General features: G+C 38.0%; 1 protein-coding gene across 1 annotated transcript in view; it reads left to right on the top strand.

Annotated features, from left to right (window-relative positions):
- Positions 1–25,680, top strand: part of GRM8 (glutamate metabotropic receptor 8) — an 865,112-nt gene that overhangs the window by 506,032 nt on the left and 333,400 nt on the right. Inside the window, exon 6 of the mRNA XM_052638669.1 lies at positions 6,531–6,731. Coding sequence (XP_052494629.1) covers positions 6,531–6,731 — 201 coding nt within the window. The remainder of the gene's footprint in view (positions 1–6,530; positions 6,732–25,680) is intronic.

Here is a 25,680-nt window from a genome sequence, read left to right as displayed (position 1 = left end):
GTTATACAGTTATTCTAGACATTTGGGCCTGTATTCTTTCAATAATTTGATAAATTTATATAAAGTTTATCTTATATAAACTATATGCTAGAGGATATAAAATACTATAGAATTTAAAAATCAGTCTTTTTAACTGCAATAAATGGAGCCTTCTTGTTCACCTTGTTGCAGGAAGGGGAACCCCTTTCAGGGCCAGAAACTTGGCTCTTGTCTAACTCTTAGAAATGAATTATCTGAGGAGACACATGTGCTGGCAAAACAAGAGATTTTATTAGGAAAGGGAACCTGGGTGGAGAGTAGTAGGGTAAGGGAACCCAGGAGAACAGCTCTGCCACATGGCTTGCAGCCTCAGGTTTTATGGAGATGGGATTAGTTTCTGGGTTGTCTTTAGCCAATCATTCTGACTCAGAGTCCTTCCTGGTGGTGCACGCCTTGTTCAGCCAAATGGATGCCAGAGAGAAGGATTCTGGAAGGTGGTCGGACGTGTGGTGTCTCCTTTTGACCTTTCCCGAACTCTTCTGGTTGGTGGTGGCTTATGAGTTCCCTGTTCCTCACCAGGACCTCCTGTCATAAAACAACTCTTGCAAATGGTTACTATGGTGCCTGGCCGGGGGCGGGGGGGGGGGTGGGGGGCGGCTTCAGTCAGTGTGCTTCCCCTAACAATCTGATTTTCCAAATTCTGTTAATGGTGCCATTATCTACTATCTATCCTCGAAACTCCTGAGTTGTTGATTGCCTCTAACTCTTACTCCCATATTTTATCAGGTTTCTAAATACTGTTAATTTAATATCTAAAATATGTTTTCTCTCATTGTTTTCCTTATCCACCGTTTCAACCTATTTCTGCCCTGCCTCCCGTCTTGTATCTCTACCTTTACCTTATATTTGTTTCAATTTATTGGGTTGACCAAAAAGTTCATTCAGGTTTTCCGTAACCCGAACAGATTTTTTGACCAACCCAGTACTTTACATATCATTCCCAGAAGTAATTTTAAATACCAGTCTTGGTTCTTTGTTTTCAACCAAACAAATTTAGTATTTAAACTAAATATTTAAGATGCCCCTTGACCTGATCTGAGCTTTAAATTGAAAAAAAAATTAAATATCACTGCTGCTGCTGCTAAGTCGCCTCAGTTGTGTCTGACTCTGTGCGACCCCATAGACGGCAGCCCACCAGGCTCTCCCATCCCTGGGATTCTCCAGGCAAGAACACTGGAGTGGGTTGCCATTTCCTTCTCCAATGCATGAAAATGAAACGTGAAAGTGAAGTCGCTCAGTTGCGTCTGACTCTTAGCGACCACATGGACTGCAGCCTACCAGGCTCCTCCATCCATAGGAATTTCCAGGCAAGAGTACTGGAGTGAGGTGCCATTGCCTTCTCCTACTGCAGCCTAATTTGAGTTGAAATCTTACCTAAACCTTGGAGAATGAGATGTAGACACCTGGAATGCAGTGAAGAAAGTTACAGGGTGAACATCTAAGTGAGGTCCTGTGGTTTGAATATCTCAGGTTATATTCAAGGACCGGAAAGTGGAGCAGAGAAAGGTAGGGTGGTACCAACAGATGAGGCTGGAGAGATGGATACCCCATCACAGAGGTCCCTGTGAGCAACTTTCCCAGTCCAGTAAGGTTCAGAAAATTGTTCCAGGTCTTTCGAATTGTTCAGCTTGTACCCTAATCCAGGTCTTCCCATCTGGTCTGTCCTGTTCTTCTGGCTACCTCCATCAGTCAGTTTGTCTTTCCACCTTACCACTGGGCCCATGTTTTTGTCCCTCTGCAGTTTGGGAGGTACACATAATTCTTTTGCATATTCTAGTGCCTAGGAGTTATTTCTGTTTAACTGAACATGCTAATGTTTCTTTCCCATCCTTCCCCTATTGTGTCCTTGAAACAAAATTGGTTTAAATTCAGTATAAAATGACTTTGTTTGCGATATGCTAACGATTACTTTTCAGTGTGTGGTGCAGTTCTTGGCATGATTCTGCCGGTTTTAAGAATGACTGTGCAGTTACCACATACATGTGCCTCTCAGGAAAGTGGATCAGAGTATGACAGTCCTGTCTCTGGTGTGTCAAGGACTGGGGCAAATAGAGGTCTTATGGAATTCAGAATGACTTTTAAATTTGGTCCTGTATGCATAAATTTGTTTATTCAGAGCAGCTCACATCTTCTTTTCTCTCTTACCAGCTTCCTCACAGCAACTGCAATAAAATGATTTAATTATTTAAAATACTTGCTGCTTACAGAAGAAAAAGTCAGGGAAGAGCTAAATAAAGAAATAGTTTTTAACCTACACATTTAGAGTGTGGAATTGTCTTTACTACATGTTAAGACTGTAGTAAAAAAATTCAACCGGTTGGATGTTTGCTTTCCTGGGAATAAAAGGTCTAATATGATTTACATTTTTTCCATTGAATTGACCAACTGTTTATGAGATCATCACTGCAGTAGCATTATGAGTTTTATAATAATTTTAGGAAAAGGAAAATAGCACCTACAGTCTCAGTTTATGAAACTAAACTATCTCCTGAGAAACTAGGTATTCTTGGAAAACCAAGCTCAACAGCCATGTATCAAAGAATTTAAAATTCATATCAGGTTCATCTTAGGAAGTCGTGTTGAAATGTATACAGCACTTTGCAAACTAGAGCAGTTTTGCTTTTTTACTAAGAAGGACTAAAACCAAAAGATGCACCTTGGGGTGCAAAAGACGTTACGTGGCATTACCCAGGCAAATAAGAATTTCCTCTGTGTTGCAGGGACAGGAGATGCTGTCAGAGTTTTGGATTTCATTAATGAAAACATAAAACAATCTTGCTATAAAATTTATGAGGCTGACTTCATCTCCCACCACGCATACACTTAGCTATATGTTGTTAATTTTAAGCAAAACACTAAAACACATCACAACTTTACAATCAGTGTTTTAAATGGATGACTGACACACAGCCTTTGACAATATTTAGCACTTTATAGCAATACATTAACACCAACTTTAGAAACTATAGCATACTGAAATTTTATAGCCAATCAAGTTGATGAGTCACTGTCAGCTTGCAAAATTCTTTTTGATGATAAGAGAAGCAGATACAGGAAGTGAGGGGCAAACTCTAGCTCCTATAAAATCTTTAGCATCATTATGAACTTGAAATTTTAAGGAACAGAAAAACATTGGGTTGGCCAAAAAGTTCGTTTGGGTTTGGGTCTAAACAGCATGAAAACAAATCAGATGATTTCTTTTAAAATGTAGAAATGGTAATAGTGGTCAGTTTTTTAGTTTGTCATCATGCATATACATTGATTTGTGAAAAACGTCTTGTAGTATCCATTGATGTGTGTGGCAATAGTCACTAGACAGCCTTATGGACTTTAAAAGAAAAAAAGTGAAGTTGGATATATTTAATCTTCCCTCAGACTAATTGGAGTTTATCATTAGTTAAGGAAATAAGTAGTTCAACTAGTGAAAACAGATATCTATGTTTTGAAATTACAGATTATTCATGTCCTCATGTTGGGAGATTCTGATTCATTAAGTTTGAATGGTGCTGTTTAATCTGTACTTAAAAAAGATAACCAAGATGGAAACAACTGCTCCGGGATGCCTAGTCTTCATTTTCAGTTATCCAGTTCAGTGATGCAAAATAAATGACACAAGATCTCTCCATATATAGATAGGGACCTATCCTCAAAGTAGTTATTTCAGGTTTTTTATCACTGTATTTCCCTTGTCATATGCCTCTTTTTTATAAGCAACCATGCTGGTCTGCCCAGGACTGTCCAGGTTTGTCCTATGACCTGAGAAACTCCTCAGTCCTGGACAACCAGAGTGATTTGCCACCAGATAAGCTCTTTAAAGAAAAATCTTTTTGGTCACTGTGACCATTCTTCAATATTTATTTGTGAGTTGTCTATTTTGTGGTTAAAATCATGGGAGAGAAATTTTAGGTAGAAGCTGGAAGGACTGTTTTCACAGGTCACTTGATGAAATTCTGGACATAAGCATTGAATACTACCTGGGAGCCTCAATCACTTAGACCTGAGTATAACAAGTGATTGAGGTTTCCTAGGTGATTCAGTGTTAAAGAATCTGCCTGCCAATGCAGGAGACTTGGGTTCAATCCCAGGGTCAGAAAGATCTCATGGAGAAGGCAATGGCACCCCACTCCAGTACTCTTGCCTGGAAAATCCCATGGATGGAGGAGCCTGCTGGGCTGCAGTCCATGGGGTCACTAAGAGTCAGGCACGACTGAGCAACTTCACTTTCACTTTTCACTTTCATGCGTTGGAGAAGGAAATGGCAACCCACTCCAGTATTCTTGCCTGGGAAATCCCATGGACAGAGGAGCCTGGCAGTCCTTGAAGCTGAAAAGAGCCAGATATGACTGAGCACACATGCATAGAGGAAAAAATATTCAATGTTGGATAAATGATAACGAATAAATTAACTACTACATTTGTCTAGAAAAAATTCACTGATTTTATCAGAGTATAGGACCCAAATATAAAATAACCACTTAAATTAATCTCTCTAAATTTAGAGGAAATATACATTAGTGTGAAGAAAGATAATATTTGTTGAACTTAAAGACTGTTTATTAAAGTTGACTAACTGACATTTATGGGAAAATTTAAAGTGCTTGCTTTTGCTCTCTCCTAGTGTTATCAGATGAATAAAGTTTAAAGGAATGTGAAAGTGAGAGGAGATCCTTTTTGCTTTCCTTAATAAGCCCTCAGTGTCCTTAAGTCACCTGATGGCATTCTGGACATAAGCAATAAAGATTATTCTAGGATCCAGGAGACAAGACACTGCACAGAGATAGAAAGACCTGTTTTTTGTTTGTTTTTTTCCCTTGTGTATTCAATATTCTTGCCATCTACCCCATTCTTCTGGTGACTGAGAGAATATTGATGTCAATTTGGAGAAGTGGAAATGGTTCCTGTATATGCTCTGGGTGTCTAAGTGAATTTCACTCCCATAATCTTGGTTTCCTCATCTTTGGAATGAAAAGGTTGGATTATAACTAATTATATTTCATCTAACTTTAACATTAAATTCATCTTCCATTTTTAACTCTGTATTTATATCACATGTTAAATGATAAACATGAAGTTAAAGGTATAATTTCCAAGGCCTATTCTCAACCCTCAATAAACCTAAAACAATTATTCTGAATGACTTCATTTTAAAAGAGCTCCGCATCATTTATAGAATGTATAGCAAAATGACTATAGTTAACAACGCAGTATTGTATACTTGAAAGTTCTTATAGATCTTAAAAGTTCTCACCACAAGGAGTAAAAAGGGAACTCTGTGAGTGATGCATATGGTAACTAACCTTACGGTGGTAATCATGTCACAGTATGCATGTATATTAAATCATCACATTATGTTTCTTAAACTTACATGGTATTATATGTCAATTATATATCAATAAGCTGGAAAAAATAATAAAAACATAAAATTGAGTTTTTATTTGAGAAGAAATTAAGAAAACAAATTGAATGATTCTTCTAAAGATAAAAGCATTGGTTGCTGAGTTGTGTCCAACTCTGTGATCTCGTGAACTGTAGCCAGCCAGGCTTTACTACCCATGAAATTCTCCAGGCAAGAATACAGGAGTGGGTTGCCATTTCCTTCTCAGGGGGATCTTCCTGACCCACAGATCAAACCTGGGTCTCCTACACTGCAGGAGGATTCTTCACCATCTGAGCCACCAGGGAAGCCCTAGAGATAAGCAGTGCATTTAAGGAAATATTGTCATTTAATATTTACAAGAAGAGCTCCCAAACAGCACTTTTTAAACAGGGACAGACCTGGGGTTATGAGGGAGATCTTACTTTGGGCCACTTATTAGATAATGCTCTGGGAGCTGAGGTGAATGAAAAGAACAACAGTCTACACATTTTACTTAAAAGATCGAATCACTACCAAAATGCTAGGTAATTACTAACATGTACAGTATAATAGAACTCAATAAGGTGGAAATGAAGATAATGAAACTATATGTCTTTTATTTACTTTATATCTTTTTGTTGCTAATGGGATAGTTTCTGTTCTTTCTCAATAAAAATTCAATACCCAGCTTAAAAACCTAACTCAGTAAGAATAGGACTAAAATAATCAAGAGTAAAATCAAATAGTTTTGTCTCATTAGGTGTGCCTCAGATGGTGAAAATCTTAGCCCTGATTCCATCTTTTAGTGAAATCTAACCCCAGTTGATGGAGAAGGCAGTGGCACCCCACTCCAGTACTCCTGCCTGGAAACTCCCATGGACGGAGGAGCCTGGTGGGCTGCAGTCCATGGGGTCGCTAAAAGTTGGACACAACTGAGCGACTTCACTTTCACTTTTCACTTTCATGCATTGGAGAAGGAAATGGCAACCCACTCCAGTGTTCTTGCCTGGAGAATCCCAGGGATGGGGGAGACTGGTGGGCTGCCATCTCTGGGGTTGCACAGGGTTGGAGACGACTGAAGTGACTTAGCAGCAGCAGCAGCAACCCCAGTTGATGGCTTTCCATTCTTTTACAGGGCTGGAGCGAATTGCACGGGATTCATCGTATGAACAGGAGGGAAAGGTCCAATTTGTAATTGATGCTGTGTATTCCATGGCTTATGCCCTGCACAATATGCACAAAGATGTCTGCCCTGGATACATTGGCATTTGCCCACGAATGAGTACCATTGATGGGAAAGAACTACTTGGTTATATTCGGGCTGTAAATTTTAATGGTAAGTTGCAACTTTTTTGGTATCTAAACACTTGAGAAGTGACAGGGTGTGGCTATTCTCCCTATATATAGAATATTCTCCAGCAGAGTGGGAAACATAGGATGCGAAGCAGTTCCCCTTTTAATCAGAAGTGTGAGTTTTTCCACCTGCTTTTAAATCTCAAACACATTATTTTGTGTGTGCTACCATTTATCTGTTCCTGAAAGAAGCAGAAGTTAAAAATAAGCTGCTATCAATCCAAAATCGCTCTTTCAGAAACAACTTAGGAGGCTCATTTGGAACCACTGACAACAGATTAGACTTCTTTGAAAATGTTTTGTTCATGCCATTATTAGAGAAGGCATTGTTCACATTTTGTTTTAAAACCGATTTTCAGCATTTTAAACAGTAAGATGACTTGAGGAAGAGGGAGTGATTCAGAGCTGCTGTATATTTACATTCTAAAAGCTCTGGGTTAAGTTTCCACAGCTTCTTTTTCTTTGTATTTCTTTCAACAACTGGGTCAATTTGAAGCAATGAGCTGTATCGTGTAAGGTAGAACTACATGCTATGAAGTAGAGATGAGATTTGCCTACTGCCGCAGCAGAAATGCTGCTTCTCCAAGTGGCACAAGAAATTAGTACAGAATATGCTGGATTCACAGTACTTGGCTGAGAACAGCCAAACTGCCTGTCTTGAGTGATGAAACTATTGAATTCTGCTGTTCTTTCATGAAAGTTGTAATGGTTGCTGCTCATGACTTTGACCATTATTTTCACATGAAATGATAGAATGCTCTGAGCTGTCTAATTCTTTCTGTTTGGCTGTAATCCACACAATGGACATGCCTCCGAGCCATGCACAGTGCTTCACTGTCCATCATAATACACTCCAGTGACCTCAGCTGCCAGCCTTTCTCAAAAAAGCACAAGGTCATCTTCAATTTAGAATTCAAGTGGAAACTTCTTCTTTTGCTCTGTTCAGGCGATGGGAGACACAATTTGGTTTACATTCAATCCAAAGGACCCTCTTTTTTCAACAGAATTTTGGTGAAACATTACATAACGCTGTTCCTTTGTTGAGAATATAAATAGTAAGGGGAATTTGAAAATAATTTTCTTACAGTGATTAAATGGAGCGCAAGAGGAGTGTTACAATGCAACCTCCCCTAATGTGAGGTTGGGGAACACTTTGTTTATCTAAATTGTTAAACAGTGGAAAGAGGAATGCAAATGAATATATTTTTTTATAAACTGAAGCTCATTTCCAGAAGAGAAGCAGATCTTTTAAAGAAATATTGGATTAAAGCACTTTAAAGGTGAATTACCAATTTCTCTCCTAACCATAGATAAAAACCTAACCCTTCCTTGATGACTTTAATTATCATACCATACTGTAATATAATGATGCCATTAAAGACTACTAAAAAAGTCATAATGTCTAATGATTATTAACACAATTTGCCTCTAGACACCAATGATTTCTGAGTTCTGTCTACTTTCTACAGTTTTTTTCCCCTTTACATTTTCAGGGTGCTGTTGCTGTGACTGTTTTAGGGGCTCATCCCTTCCATAATTTGCTTCTCTCAATGTACTGTGAACACAAAGGACTTCCCTGGTGGCTCAGACGGTAAAGCGTCTGTCTACAATGCGGGAGACCTGGGTTCGATCCCTGGGTTGGGAAGATCCCCTGGAGAAGGAAATGGCAACCCACTCCAGTACTATTGCCTGGAAAATCCCACAGATGGAGGAGCCTGGTAGGCTACAGGCCATGGGGTCACAGAGTGGGACACGACTGAGCGACTTCACTCACTCACTCATGAACACAAAAACACACATAAAATTTCATCAATGTATTTATTGAGTCCATAGTGAAAGTGAAGTCGCTCAGTGTCCGACTCTTTGCGACCCCGTGGACTGTAGCCTACCAGGCTTCTCTGTCCATGGGATTCTCTAGGCAAGAATACTGGAGTGGGTTACCATTTCCTTCTCCAGGAGATCTTCCCAACCCAGGGATCGAACCCAGGTCTCCCGCATCAGAGGCAGACGCTTTAACCTCTGAGCCACCAGGGAAGAATGTGTTAAACATTATGATAGGTGGAGAAGGAAATGGCAACCCACTCCAGTGTTCTTGCCTGGAGAATCCCAGGGACGGGGGAGCCTGGTGGGCTGCTGTCTATGGGGTCGCACAGAGTCGGACATGACTGAAGTGACTTAGCAGCAGCAAAGATACATTACTGGTAAAAACAGTTCAAACAGACCTAAGTTTCTTGGGGAATTTAGATATCAATCAAAACAGCACACAAAGGTGTAATTATGTAATCTGCAATGAATATTGAAAGAGAAGGTATGTTGGACTTAAAGTTTATAATAGGGGAATATGTCCCTATTCTAGGGAGTTAGAGACAGCTGGGATCGAGATGAAAGTGAGAGATAAGAGTAAAACAGTAGACAGGACCAGAAAGATCATGAGGTCTTACAGGTCATTCCTACACTATGTTCTTCATTTTGAAAGCAATAGGAACCCACTGAAGCATAATAGAAGTTTGTCTGATAGAAGAGTAAACGTATTCCAGATGAGGATCATGTAAAATATAAGAATTTCAGTGTATGAACTTAAAAGAGAATCTCTTTGAGCTCCTTGGAGATTTATTTTGCTAATGGCTTAAAATTTGGCTGTGTTCCAATAGCTGGTAATAATAGTACTATAATAATAATAGGGTAAGAGACCTGAGTATACCCAGATTATCCTGGGGTATCTAATTTGATTTTCAGTGATTTTCAGGATGTTTATCAATTTTTTATTTGATTATTGGCTTACTGTTAGCACTCATTCATTATTAATACCTTGCCAGTTTCGGATAAAAAGACATGTAGGGCTGTTCAAGTAGAAGTACATCATCAGGACAATTGAAAGGAGGAGAAACAAATATAGTAAAGAACTGTGTCTGGTACAATAGTAAGAAGGAAGGACTAGGTTAAGTACTGAGCTTCCTAAGCAGTCAGAATGTAAAGGGACATTTGATGGAATACATAAGCTTCATTACATGATAGAAGCAAGTTTATCTATTTTTTAGGAGAGAATTCATTCTCTTAGAAATTATTGCTAAAAGAAAAGTATCATATAAGACTTTGACAGCCTAATAAGCAGTGCTATTTAACAAAATTTTACTTGGGAAGCTGGAGGGAAACAAAGGCTTGCCTTTTAGGATTACTTTTATTGCTACCAGGTGAACAAAATGCTATTTCTATAAATTTTTTAAATGTAAGAATTTATCAAAAGAAAGACATAAAATAAAGAAGAGTTCAGATTTTTCAGGTACTTAAGCAACAATGTCAATTTCTTCCTCTGGTCTGGTCTATAGGCAGTAAAATATTAATACTGTACATCTTGTATAGAATCAAAGATTTTTCTGTTGCCATGAGAACCTTATTCATCACAAAGAAAAAGTGTTGGATAGAATTCCAGAAATGACTCCTTACTTCTCTATAGCTGAGCAGGACAGAGTCGGCATACAAATCAGGGCTGTTTGACTGTAGGTAACAGAAACCAACTTAAGCTTACTTAAGCTAAAAGGATTTATGAAGCTGTGTCAAGAACCCCCCTGGCAGAGTACAGAAGGGCCTAAGAAAATAACTGATTATAAGTGCTAAAACCTTTTAGAAATCCAAACATCTTTCTGTCTGCTTTGTTTTGTTCTTCCTATATGGGTTTTCTCTACTTCTAGGTTCTTAGGGTAGGTAGCACAATTTTTAGAATTTGGTTGCTGTTTGGAACATGTGCTAAGATGAATATATATGTGTTTTAAGTCTCAATTCTAACTTCTTGGAAACTTGAATCTCATTAGCTAAACTTAAGTTTGATGTCAGACCTGTTCCAAATTATTGACGGGAAGGAGCAGATAGTACAAACTTAGCTGTTGTGAGGCACTCCTAGTGGGTGAAAGGGACATTTAGGAAGTTTCTATCAGTGACTTAGGGGGAAAGTTTAAATAAAGTGAGCAGAGAGATGAAAACCTAAGGAAGGGGTGATGCTGTGGTCTTTGAATCTCTTTGCTTCTCTAGGTGGGTGAGTTTTTATCAAGTTAGAGGAGACACAATTAAGAATCACATACCATTGGTGGGAATCTGAGAGAGGAATCAATATTAGAATTATTTAATGAATGCAAGCCTTCATGTTGTGATTGAATTCTCTGAATGAAGTACCTTCCTTAAACTCACAGTGAGGTAGTGGTCTAACCATGTCAATGCTCATTATTCTAAGAAGCATATGTAAACATTCGCCTGATTACAGAGACTGGTATAGAGATGGAGTTTATCAGAAGTTTCTTTTCTTTAGAAACTTTATTATTTTATGGACTTACTGAAAGTTTTCCAAATATGCAATTCTGAGAGTCTCTGAACATTACAGACTGGATTGTGTATAGTACCTTTAAGCTATCTAAAAGAAATAAATACTGTTTAATACTAGGAAATGTATTGCAAGCATGCTAATAGGTCAAACAAGACAATGAACAGTATCTCATAAGATCTATAAAAAGCCATTTGCTTAAAATATAAACATTTCTGTTATAAGTATAAAACCAAACTAGAAATGGAATAAATGTTTAACAGTATAAGCACATCTTTCTTGGCCTATAAATAGTTATATATTTATTTATAGTTATTCTTGTTGCAGAGACAAATTAGTCCTATTAGCACTGTTATTAATAGTCTATCAATTTTAGCCATTGAGATAAAACAAGGAACAAAAATAACAGAGATTACTACTAAAAAGGAAAAAGGAAATAGTATTATGATTATTTCAAATGATTTGCCATCAAGACAATAAATTGAAGAATATATTAGAATACTTTAAGATGATCAAATTTAAAATTAATATTAAAACATTACAAACTTTCCTACATACTAGTAAGAAGCCATTAATTCATATGGGAAATGGGACTCTATTTTCTTTGCAAAATATACATAGACAATATCTTGGAATAAATGGAACCAAAAAATATGAAAGATCTATATGAAGACAACTTTATTGAGGGACATCCACATCCGTTGTTTGTAGACACAAAAATAAATTATAGGAAAAAATGTTATTCTTTTATGAGTAAATCTGTATTCAGGCTTAGTATAGTTCCAACCAAAATGACAAAGGAGCATCTTCTGGAATTTGAAATAACATTTTAAATTTTAACTGTGAATATAAATTAGTAAAAGTAACTAAAATGATTTTGAAGGAAAAAATATTCCTACCAAACATATTAACATTTAAGCATAATGTTAAGTTATAGTAATCAATTCAATATGAAACTAGTACCAGAATAGACATATAGTAAATGCAACCAGCTAGAAATAGCCAGAAAAATATAATAAAATAATAATCAGTTTGTATATGTATATACATACATATGAATCTATGATGTGATAAAGATGAGTTAAAACTCAGTGGGAAAAGACAGTTATTAATTATCAATTTACAGTAAAATCAAATGATCATGATTTCTCCATATCAAAGAGTCTTATCCATTTGGAATTTATTTTAGAGTTAGGTGAAAAGGAGAAGCAAAAGAAGAAAATATAGAAGAAGATGGTTTATTTTTTAGATGGAGTGCTAAGTTGCTTTGTATCCCACTGTTTTTTGTGACCCTATGGACTATAGCCCCCCAGGTTCCTCTGTCCATGGGATTTCCCAGGCAAGAATACTGGAGTGTGTTGTCATGCCCTTTTCCAAGGGATCTTCCCAGCCCAGGGATCAAACCTGAGTCTCAAAAGTCTCCTGCATTGGCAGGCCAGTTCTTGACCACTAGCACTGCCTGGAAAGCCTCTTTTAGATGAAAGCATTATACTAAAATAACCTCAGTTCTCTTCCAGCTCTATATTCACTACAGATTATTTTAAAGATAATAGCATATTTTAAAAATATAGATACCTGTCAGTGTTCTTACTGTTTTCTTTTTAGTTTATTTTTATTTTTTATGAATAATTCCTTTAACCCACATTTATTTTACTGGGAATCTTAAAAAGTATCTGATAAAAGGGCTTTCTGCTAGGCATTAAAAATGCAAAGATTAATAAAGTGTGGTTCTATGAATTTTCAAATGTTATAGCTTAACAAAGCAGAGGTACAAAACATGTTACCAACAATAATTCAATTTGATAAGTGATATGATAGAGGCATGGGCTTGTACAAATACAGCGTAAGACTGAGATTAGGGAGCTTAGCCTAGGGGGTTGGGGGGGTGCTCAAAGAATACAGTACAGACAGCAGATGACATCTGATTTAAATTACAAATAGAACGTGACATTTCTCTAGGTGGACAAGATGGGAAAGGATATTCATGGCAGACAAAGCTGTTTAATAGGAGACGGAAGACAGGTGAGAGTATGTGTTCTGAGAAAGTAAGCATCCTCAGTGTAAGAATTCAAGGGACTGACATGGGAGCAGTCTGAAGATGAGATTAGCAACATGAACTTGGGCCTGTTAGAAATCCCTGCCAAACTCTGATGTTTGAATGTGACACAGGAGGCAGCAGGAAACTGAAGCTTTCTGACAGGACAGTGAAGTGCTAGGATTTGTGTTTTAGCAAAATAACTATGGCAGCAATTTGCAGACAGGAGGGAGAGATTGAAGATAGGCATGACAAGTTAAGAGACGGTTCCAATCATTTCCAGGAGAGGAGTGCCTGAAAGGGGAAAAGGAAAGTACAGATGGAATATAAAGAAATGAAAGAGGGAGGAAGGGAACAAAGAATCATTTGAGTGCTGGCTCTTTTCTAGGCACTGTGCTTTGATTAGAAACTTGAAGGTTTTGAGAAATATCTTTACCTCCCCAAATGATCTTTCTTTGTAACTGTTTGTGACAACTCCATTACTAGGATTAATTGGTATCATTTTTGAGTGCATATATCTTTATTATTTAGTGTTGTCATTTTTTAAAATTAATTTTTATTGGAGAATAGTTCCTTTCAATGTTGTGTTGATTTCTGCTGCGCAGCAAAGTGAGTTAGTTGCACATATACGTATGTCCACTCTTTCTAGAGTCCCTTCCCATTTAGATGACAACAGAGCACTGAGTAGAGTGTTTTAGTGTCTATACCATTGATAAAATTGGCTTGACACAGCTTTATTTTATGAACCTTTATAAGTAGAAATGAGACATAAAAGATCACTATATGGAGAAACTGACAAAAAATGTCAACTCTGGAAGTTATGATGCATCATTTCCTTGTGATTAGATATTACTTATTTGGTAAATAGAGTTGAAGAAAAATCAAATGTGATGAAGTGTTTCTGTGTTAACCTTAAACATAAGGTTATATGTTTTTGATAGTTACCGTACTTGAAATAAAATTGAGAAAATCATTATTAATCATTTTGATGTACATTATATGATTTATTCTTAAAGGTAGAAATTTGCAGGCCGTGAAGTAATTCCTGGAAATATTTATGCATAAAAAAAGTGAATGGCATATGTAGCAATATTGAATATGTAGTGATAAATAAACAGGTTGACTTGAAATTAGGTAATATTTCAATTTCTGATTCAGGAAACTTCAGGCTGGTTAAAAAATATTAATCCTACAAGTGAAGCCATCATGGAATTTAGCAGCATAATTATACTTGCCTTCATTTTCTAAGATGATAAACTGTGTGGCGGGGGAGCTTAAGTCTAATTTCTCTGATAGTCACGAAGAACAAGCACTCTCATTTCTTCCCTTCATGTGTAGACTTACATGTGGGCCAAGATGGAGGCAGCATCCATCAAAGCTTCAGGCAAACAATAGACTTGCCTTAGTTCCTCCTTGGATCCTCCTCAACATCACCTACTGCAGTGGGTTTCTTTTACTTGTTCGTTGTTCTTATAATTCATGAACTTCATCATGTGCCAAAAATTAGGGGAAAATGATAAGCAAATTCCAGAAGTAGATGAGGTACCATGGGCTCACTAGCTGAGGGTTAAGTATTAGTGTTGACTCTAAACAGGGATGCAGCCTTGAGTGAAGGATAGGGACATAGATGAAGAGCTGAGAGGAACTGAGGTGACGGGGACTTTCTGATGGCGTTCACATTTAATGATTTGTGTTTATCACAGTGATCAGAAGTACCGAGAATTTAAATCCAGTTTTAGCACTCACTACTTTGTGATCTCTCAGTCAAGTAACAACACCTCTCTAAATCTTTGTTTTCTTATTTATACAATGGGGATATTAATAGTATATATATATGAGCTCATGTGAAATCTAATGTGATAATGTATAGAAAGTGCTTAATTAGAGATATACTGTCGTATGTGTGAGAATATTAATAGATAAAAAAAGAAGTTAGTACTTAGATCACCATATAAAGGTGATGAGATGAGTGGAATGGGACCGAGGACTTGAGACTTTTCAGAAGGATGCAGAGTTTAAAAGCTCTATGTATAATGATCGCTGCTGCTTCTGAGTAGCTTCAGTCATGTCCAACTCTGTGCGACCCCAGAGACGGTAGCCCACCAGGCTCCCCCGTCCCTGGGATTCTCCAGGCAAGAACACTGGAGTGGGTTGCCATTTCCTTCTCCAGTGTTTGAAAGTGAAAGTGAAATTGAAGTCGCTCAGTCATGTCTGACTCTTCACAACCCCATGGACTGCAGCCTACCAGGCTCCTCCGCCCATGGGATTTTCCAGGCAAGAGTACCGGAGTGGGGTGCCATTGCCTTCTCCAATAAGGATCGCTAGTGGGAGCGAAAACAAGGCATAGGTTGGAAAAATGCTTCTGCTAGGGCACCAATCAACAAGGTTTCCCCAGAAGGGTCAGTTTCTCGGAAAAAGGAACAGAAGTATGTTTTTACAGGTTTCTCAAAGTACATGGCAAAGTACCCTACTGGGGTATCTTATGGGTATCTGCTGAGTCTAGAATAGATCAAACTGGGCTCATTTTCTCACTGTTTCTTCTATTTCCTTCAAAATTATCCACTTTTTAAATGAAAGAAAGTATTTATTAGAATAGTTCCCATTCTATTAGGGATAATTATTTTCTAGTGATATTTCACTTCAGAACGAATCTACCTGAAAATTATAATGGAGACTTGATTATTTTTCTCTTTAAGGTTATTAACTCTTATAATTACATTAAACTTTAATCAAGAAGTTAGTTTGAAAGTAAAGAATATGAATGAGAAATTATTTTTAATTTGGGTATCTAATTATTACACTTTGGGGATTTTGATTTTCCCAGGCTTTTGAATGTATTAAAACCCGTGACTGTACAATAACTTTTCTTTTGAACCATGTGAAAAACACCTTTGTATGTGAACTGTGAACTTCCAGATATTCAAGCTGGGTTTAGAAAAGGCAGAGGAACCAGAGACCAAATAGCCAACATCTGTTGGACCATCAAAAAAGCAAGAGAGTTCCAGAAAAACATCTATTTCTGCTTTATTGACTATGCCAAAGTCTTTGTGTAGACCACAACAAACTGTGAACAATTCTTAAAGAGATGGGCATACCAGACCTCCTAAGCTGCCTCCTGAGAAATCTGTATGCAGGTAAAGAAGCAAGAGTTAGAGCTGGACATAGAACAACAGACTGGTTCCAAATCAGGAAAGGTTATGTTCAGGTGCATTTTGTCATCCTGCTTATTTAACTTCTGTGCAGAGTACATCATGCAAAATGCTGGGCTAGATGAAGCACAAGCTGGAATCAAGATTGCCGGGAGAAATATCAATAACCTCAGATATGTAGGTGACACTGCCCTTATGACAGAAAGTGAAGAGAAACTAAAAAGCCTCTTGATGAAAGTGAAAGTGGAGAGTGAAAAAATTGGCTTAAAGCTCAACATTCAGAAAACTAAGGTCAGGGCATCTGGTCCCATGAGTTAATGACAAATAGTTGGGGAAACAACGGAAACAGTGAGAGAGTTTAATTTTTGGGCTCCAAAATCACTGCAGATTGTGACGGCAGCCATGAAATTAAAAGACACTTGCTCTTTGGAAGAAAAGCTATGACCAATCTTGACAGCATTCTAAAAAGCAGAGACATTACTTTGCCAACAAAGGTCCATCTAGTCAAAGGTATGGTTCTTCCAGTAGTCATGTATGGATGTGAGAGTTGGACTATGAAGAAAGCTGAGCGCCAAAGAATTGATGCTTTAGAACTGTGGTGTTGGAGAAGACTCTTGAGAGTCCCTTGAGAGATCCAACCAGTCCATCCTAAAGGAAATTGGTCCTGGGTGTTCTTTGGAAGGACTGATGTTGAAGCTGAAACTCCAGTACTTCAGCCAGCTGATGCGAAAAGCTGACTCATTTGAAAAGACCCTGATGCTGGGAAAGATTGAAGGTGGGAGGAGAAGGAGATGACAGAGGATGAGCTGGTTGGATGGCATCACTTACTCAATGAACATGAGTTTGAACAAGCTCCAAGAGTTGGTGATGGACAGAGAAGTCTGGCATGCTGCAGTCCATGGGGTCACAAGGAGTCAGACACGACTGAGTAACTGAACTGAACTGAAACACCCAAGTTAAAGAAAGATGATCAATTTCTTTTTTGAATGTATGGAATGTCACATTATTTATGACATTTATTTAATTTATTATGTCATATAACTTCATTCAACAAGCATTTATTGAATGTCTATTTTGTGCCTCACTGGGCTATTTATATTTTGTCTCTCTTTCGGTTCTCTTGTCTCCTTTTTCTTTCTTCATATGCCTTCAGATCTTAAACTTCTTTTCCTCTCCTTTTGTCTTCTTTTCTTGCCTAATATTTCTCCATTTGCTCTTGTGATCATTCAGTAATCAAGACAGTAACAGCAGCTAAGGGTATGAGCTTTCAACTGAAACAGAGATGGGAACTAAAATTGTAACTCTTGCACTTAAGTGGTGAAACCTTGGATAAGTCATTTAATTTTTAGAGCTTCCATGTTTGTTCTCATCTTTGCATGGAAATAATCATCATACCTACCTGTAGTGTCATTGTGAGCATTTAATGAGATATTTACAACTCCTGGCACGTTGTGAATAATCAACAAATAAGTAACTATTATTTTTTCCTCTGCTCCATGACAAAAGTAAATCTTCTGTATATGTTTACTTAATTTCAAACATACACACATAAATATCCCTCAAATACATTTATATATTCCCTTACACACTTTAGTTTCAAAAGCATCCATTAAATTTCCTTTAAAACATTTTTTTATTGAAGTATAGTTGATTTACAAGGTTGTGCCAATATAAATTTCTTAGAATCAGTAATGCTGTGTTGTCTGAAATTAATGTCTTATTTCTTCAAGGCTTAACTCATCTATCTTCAAGGTTGATTAAGCTTTCTCATTCACTTTTTCTCTCTTTTAGCCACCTTCTGACCCCCCCTTTTTTTTTAAGCGGTTTAGGGTGAGATATAGTAATAACAGGGTGTAGAGGCCATTCTAATCCATTCTGCCTTGAATAAAATGATCAGATAGGTAAAGAGGTGGGGGCTGTTTCTTGAAATTGTGTTTAGAGTATGTGCACTGGAATAGAATACACCTCGTATGCTAAGAAACTTGGAAACTCACTTAGGCATAGATTATGAAAGACATCTATGACCTGTGCAAAGAATTTAGCTGTAGGTCTTTGTACTCAGCTTCACCAGAGAGTACTGTTATACCAGTGCACATCCCATTCGAGTTATCCATTCCCACAAAACAGAGAAGAGTGAATTCCATACGACAGCATTAGTTAAAAGTCATCAGTTCAATTCAGTTCAGTTACTCAGTCGTGTCTGACTCTTTGCAACCCCATGGACTGCAGCATGCCAGGCTTCTCTGACCATCACCAACCCCTGGAGCTTGCTCAAACTCATGTTCATTGAGTCAGTGATGCCATCCAACCATCTCATCCTCTGTCATCCCCTTCTCCTGCCCTCAATCTTTCCCAGCATCAGGGTCTTTTCAAATGAGTCAGCTCTTCACATCAGCTGGCTGAAGTATTGGAGTTTCAGCTTCAACATCAGTCCTTCCAAAATATTCAGGATTGATTTCCTTTTGGATGGACTGTTTGGATCTCCTTGCAGTCCAAGGGACCCTCAAGAGTCTTCTCCAACACTACAGTTCAAAAACATCAAGTCTTCGGCACTCAGCTTTTAATACTCCAACTCTCACATCCATACATGACTGCTGGAAAAACCATAGCTTTGACTAGATGGACCTTTGTTGGCAAAGTAATGTCTACGCTTTTTAATATGCTGTCTATGTTGGTCATATAAACCCTATCATTTAAAAAAGTAATTCAAAATAAAAATGGCAGTGTACATTTTGGCAAGTGAGAGGGATGTGATATAAGTCTCTTAGAAAGATATTTATTAATTTCTACCTTACTTATAATCCTAAATCCTATTTAAGAAAGCTTTCCTCATTTCTTATGTTTTTCTTTCCTGACTGTCTAGGTTACACAGATGTCCCACTGAGAAATTCTAACCTGTTTAACAATACATCCAAAAGGCCATTCCTCCCAGCTCCTTTCTCTTAACTTTCTTTTCATTTTTCTCTGTCTTTATATAAACCACAGGCTTATACAAAAAGGTGTATAGCCTCATCTCAATCTCCTTTACTTCATTCAGAACTTAATGAAATGAAGAACTGCCGTTTTTTGGCTTCTCAAAAAAGGATAACATATGTACAGAAGACTGCAATAAGTTGACAGCTCCATCAATTTTTTACAGACTGAAATCACCTAAATCAGTATCCATAACAGCCAGTCAACGCCTCTGAATCTCCAGCTGCCACCTTAAAGCCTTCCTGTGCTCTTCCCGTCAGTACATGTCTCTCTAGTAAGTTACTGTCCTGACTCAGAACAGCACAGACTCGGGTTGCCAGCTTCTGTGCTCATATAAATGAAGCTACATAATCTGTACTCTTTTATGCCTGGCTTCATTTCACTGTAACTTTTGATAAAAAGGAAGTAAAGCACATTCCCACCATTATCTCTCTCTCTATTAACATCAGATTCAGTTATTTAATTTACTTTGTTGCATATTGAGAATTTAATTTTTTAAAGTCTAATGAATTATTTTATGAAATAATAACACTTAATATCTATTAATGAAGTTTATAATGTAGGAAAAATTAACATTTTAATACAATACCTATAATTTCTTAGGAAGTGGTAAAAATATTACTTCTAATAATATTCTCATCTTGGTCATGTTCTTTCATAATTTTTTTAAAAAGTTATAGACTTAATCTTTTAAAGCCATTTTAGGTTCACAGCAAAATTAAGTGGGAAGAACAGAAAGTTTCCATATATCCCCTGTCTACCCGCCTCCTCCCCCGCCACACACACACCACACAGCTTCTCCCAACTATCAACTTCTTGAACCAGAGTGGTACATGTGTTATAGCCAATTAACCTACATAGACACATCATTATCATCCAAAGTCCATAGTTTACATTATGGTTCTTGATATGTATTCTATGATATTGACAAACTTGCATTCTATATGTATTTACCTACCAGCATTCTCATAACTATTTCAACTTTAATCAGCATCATGAAAACATACTCTTAATTCCACCAGTCTCAGTCCTAGGCACCAAAGAGAAAGAAATTATACTCTTCCAGCTGGTGCTCTAGTGTAATTCCCAAATACCCAAAACATCACTGCAGGATTTAGCAAAAGGAATTTGGCATGTCATCCTCTTATTTTACCAGAAAGGAAGACACATTTGCTCTCCTTACTTAGCTATTCATAACAACATATCAGAGTTGTTGCAAATTCTAGGGTCAATAAATTCTAGAGTATTCAGAGGTATTTGAGAAAACTGCAGTGTTCTTGATTGCACATTGCACTCACTTTCAGAAATAAGTGATCTCTGATTTTTCTATCTGCATGTTTATCTTTCAAAATAATATTACATGCTAAGTCACTTCAGTCATGTCTGACTCTTTGCGACCTTATGGACTGTATCCTACCAGGCTTCTCTGTCCATGGGTATTCTCCAGGCAAGAATACTGAAGTGGGTTGCCATGCCCTCCTCTGGGGGAATCTTCTCTACCCAGGGATCAAACCCATGTCTCCTGTGTCTCCTGCATTGTAGGTGGATTCTTTACTGCTGAGCCACTAGGGAAGCCCACTCAAAATAATATTGGCCCTCTATAGACAAAAACCAAAACCTTCAAACTGACATTTCGGGAATTTTTTTTCCCAGGTTGTATTTAAGTGAGAATTAGTGGGTTATATCTTTCTGGGGCTTCTCCAGTGGCTCAGTGGTAAAGAATCTGCCTGCAATACAGGAACTGTAGGAGACCCAGTTTGTTCCCTGTGTTGGAAAGATCCTTTGGAGAAAGAAATGGCAACCCACTGCAGTATTCTTCCCTGGAGAATCCCTATGGATGGAGGAGCCTGGTGGATTACAGTCCATAGGATCACAGATAGTTGGACACAACTGAAGCAACTTAGCATGCATGCACACATCTTTCTGATCCTACTAGATATGCTTTAACCCACACCAAAGAGAGAACTGATATGTTTTATACACAGAAACTAGTTTGGGGTGAGGGAAGTAGGTGATATTTTCTCTCAAAGACTGTAGTTAACTAGTAGTTTAAGTGAGAAAGTTTTTTCTTCTTCAACATAGTTTTCCTATATATAGGCACACAAGCTATCAGATATTGTTAAAAAAATACTGAGACTTTTTTGCAATGTGTGCATAATATATAATACCTTTACAGGTGTGCTTCATCAGTTTGATCCATTTTAGCCTTTAAAGTGGGCTGTAGATGCAAAATTTAAATGATATTACTTTGGGCAATTATATGCTAATATATGAATAAACAAATACCGTTTCGTGTTGGATTTTTTTCTCGTCAGCATTACTTGAAGTCTTTTGGCTTTTGAGCATGATAGCAATCTACTTTACTGGTACTGCAGCAGAAAATAACCAGTTCATTGGTTTTCTAGCAACCTCCACACACAAAATGTTTATAAAAATAAAGTAATGTATTTAGCAAACTCAAGGATGGTTTCATCTGAGTACCTTTAAGTCCTACAACAGATCTAAGTAGATCTATTTAACAGATCTAAAATCAAGAGCTTTTAAGTGCATGTGTACACACACACACACACACACCTCCCTTTCTATAGAAATAGAGCAAGTAAATAAAAATAGTAAAATGGTATTATGGAATAAAAGGATATATTTCTTTTCAATGTCAAGGTAAAATTTTTCTAACTTAATGGAGATTGAGTAAAAGTAAAATCATTGAAATGCTTCATACTTTGAACTGGGATTTGGATAAACCAAATGACCTTTGAGCTTATATCAACTTTGACTGGCTTTTACAGAAAGTGTTTCCAATGTCAGTTCACTACCTGTATTATTTTATTATTTTTAATCTAAGAATTGATAACAGTAACAATCAGAAATGTACTAAGTACTGTGATCAACATCCATCTTCTTTACTACATTTTTCAGTTCAGTCGCTCAGTCATGTCCGACTCTGCGACCCCATGAATCGCAGCACGCCAGGCCACCCTGTCCATCACCAACTCCCAGAGTCCACTCAAACTCATGTCCATCGAGTCAGTGATGCCATCCAGCCATCTCATCCTCCGTCATCCCCTTCTCCTCCTGCCCCCAATCCTTCCCAGCATCAGGGTCTTTTCCAGTGAGTCAACTCTTCACATGAGGTGTCCAAAGTATTGGAGTTTCAGCTTTAGCATCAGTTCTTCCAATGAACACCCAGGACTGATCTCCTTCAGAATGGACTGGCTGGATCTCCTTCCAGTCCAAGGGGGACTCTCAAGAGTTTTCTCCAACACCACAGTTGTAAAGCACCAATTCTTTGGCACTACATTTTTAGAATATCATAATTTTGGCATGGTGTGTTGCAGATTAGTGTAATGTGCTATTAAAAATGTTAGCTATCTACTGCAGATTTGAGATCCTCCATTCAGAAAGGGCCAGATGTGAGTTTAGGTGATCTGTGGTCCTATTTGATAGCACCAGAGGCTATGCTTAGAAATTCAACCTTACATAAATAATTAACCCTGTGCGTTGAAAGAGATCTTTGAAGTAATAATTCCTGACTAGCCTATTCGTGCCTATCATTTGATTTTAATTAGTGACAAAATATTAAATGTCATGTCATTATTTAGTGATAGGTTTTAAATACTTCCCTCTGTGGATAAGGGAATTTGATTACTTAATCATTGTGATTAAAAAGGCTTTTCATAGTTTCCTGGCAAAGATAATGATGTCACAAATACAAATAATTCTAGAGTGGGTTCTGACCACTTGAAGTATATAGGAGAAAGGGTCAAACAAAATTAACTATATGCTGTTTATGAAAAAAAATGTTATTGCTGAAAACTTTTGTGTATTGTTTTCTTTTCTCATCCTAGACCCTGAATTGTCAAAATCTCATTAGTATTTTAGGTGAAAAGTCATCTTGTCATCTGGGATTTGCATTCAAACAGATGTGTATATGTTAAGATGATAAGTCTCTAAAAAATCATTCCCTGGCTTTTCTTATTTTGTATCTTAGTGAAAGATTTCTTTTGATGACAAATTTTAAATTTATACATATTAAGCCTTTTTAGTGCTAATTACCTTGAATTTCACCATATCACAATAACAGTCCCAGGCATCTTAATGCTTTTTTACTTTAAAGTGCTTTCATATATATTCTCTCATTAACCTTAGCAGTTGTATGTGGGAGGGCAAGTAAGTGGATGTTATTATGCCATTTGACAACAGAGATGTATAAAAGTTAAGTAATGTATTTAAGATTCCTAGATACTAAATCAAGGAATTGAGACTGCTGCTGCTGCTGCTGCTGCTAAGTCACTTCAGTCGTGTCCGACTCTGTGCGACCCCATAGACGGAAGCCCCCCAGGCTCCCCCGTCCCTGGGATTCTCCAGGCAAGAACACTGGAGTGGGTTGCCATTTCCTTCTCCAATGCATGAAAGTGAAAAGTGAAAGTGAAGTCACTCAGTCGTACCCGACTCTTCGGGACCCCATGGACTGCAACCTACCAGGCTCCTCTGTCCATGGGATTTTCCAGGCAAGAGTACTGGAGTGGGTTTCCATTGCCTTCTCCAGAATTGAAACTAGACCCAGAATTTTCAACTCTCTGTGTAGTGGTCCAAGTTTCAAAGGAGCTGAAATAGGATATTGCTTTGAATGTAGCCTACTAAAATTGCTAAATAAAGACAGTACCCTCAGGAAGCTCAGTTTAGCAGGGCTAGCAGTCAGTTAACAAACAACTACAAAATGTGAAGAATTAACAATGCCAACATAGAGAAAATGGGCTTCCCTGGTGGCTCCTCAGGTAAAGAATGTGCCTATAGTTTGTTCTCTGGGTTGAGAAGATTTCCGGGAGAAGGAAATGGCCACCCACTTCAATATTTTTGCCTGAAAAGTCCCATGGACAAAGGAGCCTGGTGGAGTGCAGTCCAGTTCAGTTCAGTTGCTCAGTTGTGTCCAACTCTTTGCAGCCCCATGGACTGCAGCACACCAGGCCTCCCTGTCCATCGCCAACTCCTGGTGTTTACTCAGACTCATGTCCATTGAGTCAGTGATGCCATCCAACCATCTCATCCTCTATCATCCCCTTCTCCTCCCACCTTCAATTTTCCCCAGCATCAGGGTCTTTTCAAATGAGTCAGCTCTTTGCATCAGGTGGCCAGAGTATTGGAGTTTCAACTTCAACATCTGTCCTTCCAATGAATATGCAGGATTGATTTCCTTTCGGATGGACTTTTTGGATCTCCTTGCAGTCCAAGGGACTCTCCAGAGTCTTCTCCAACACCACAGTTCAAAAGCATCAATTCTTTGGTGCTCAGCTTTCTTTATAGTCCAACTCTCACATCCATACATGACTACTGGAGAAACCATAGCTTTGACTAGATGCACCTTTGTTGGCAAAGTAATGTCTCTGCTTTTTAATATGCTGTCTAGGGTGCAGTCCATGGGGTCACAAATGAGCTGGACATGGCTGAGCCACTAAGCAAGCATGCACATAGAATGTGGTGGAATAGGGAGGATGGGACCATAGGGGAGATGGTAAATCATCATGAATATAGTGATATTTAAACTGAGACCTGAATTATGAGAAGGATCAGAGCCTAAGAACAAACTGGTACAAAAGCCTTAAGGCAGAAATGGGATTGGTGTCAATGTCATGCTAAATGCGTCTCTTCTGTCTCTGGGGTCACAGTCTTTTTTGCTAAAAAAAAGTATGGTATTTTCTAAAATTCTCAAAATGGCACATTATCTTATAAACACTTTGGAGAGACCCATGGAAGCCCAGGTGGCTTAATGGTCCAAGCATGTCCTTCCCGTGAGGCTGTCCTTTGAAGTTCACACTGTGAACATGATGCTACTGAACACTGGAGAAATATTTTGTCTTGCAGTTATTTCCCAGATTACAGTAGCAGTTGTGCGGAAGTATAGCACAGCAAACTACATCAGATAATAACTAGTCACATTTTTAAAAAAAAATCTTTTTGATAGGAGTATAATTGCTTTACAATGTTGTATTAGTTTCTACTGTACAACAAAGTGAATCGACTATGTGTATGTATATGTTCCCTCCCTCTTAGTCCTTCCTCTCACCCCCTCCTCACCCCATCCCAACCCCTTTAGAACAGCACAGAGCACCGAGCTGAACACCCTGTGCTGTGTAGCAGATTCCCACTAGCTATCTGTTTTACACATGGCACACATTTTACTTTTCAGAGATTTTAACAACTGCTGTGGGCTTATAGGGAAAGTAAAGGCTTTCTACTGTATTATCACTGAGTGTTCTTCAAGCCTTAAGGAGGAAGGGCGTGATTTGAATGAGTCAGATCTGAGGCTTGACTACTGTATTCCCTGGTGGCTCAGATAGTAAAGCGTCTGCCTGCAACGCGGGAGACCCGGGTTCTATTCCTGGGTCAGGGAGATCCCCTGGAGAAGGAAACGGCAATCCACTCCATCACTCTTGCCTGGAAAATCCCATGGATGGAGGAGCCT

This window comes from Budorcas taxicolor, chromosome 4 (assembly GCF_023091745.1).
Source record: "Budorcas taxicolor isolate Tak-1 chromosome 4, Takin1.1, whole genome shotgun sequence".
NCBI lineage: Eukaryota > Metazoa > Chordata > Mammalia > Artiodactyla > Bovidae > Budorcas > Budorcas taxicolor.
This window is presented reverse-complemented; position numbering and strand designations above follow the sequence as displayed.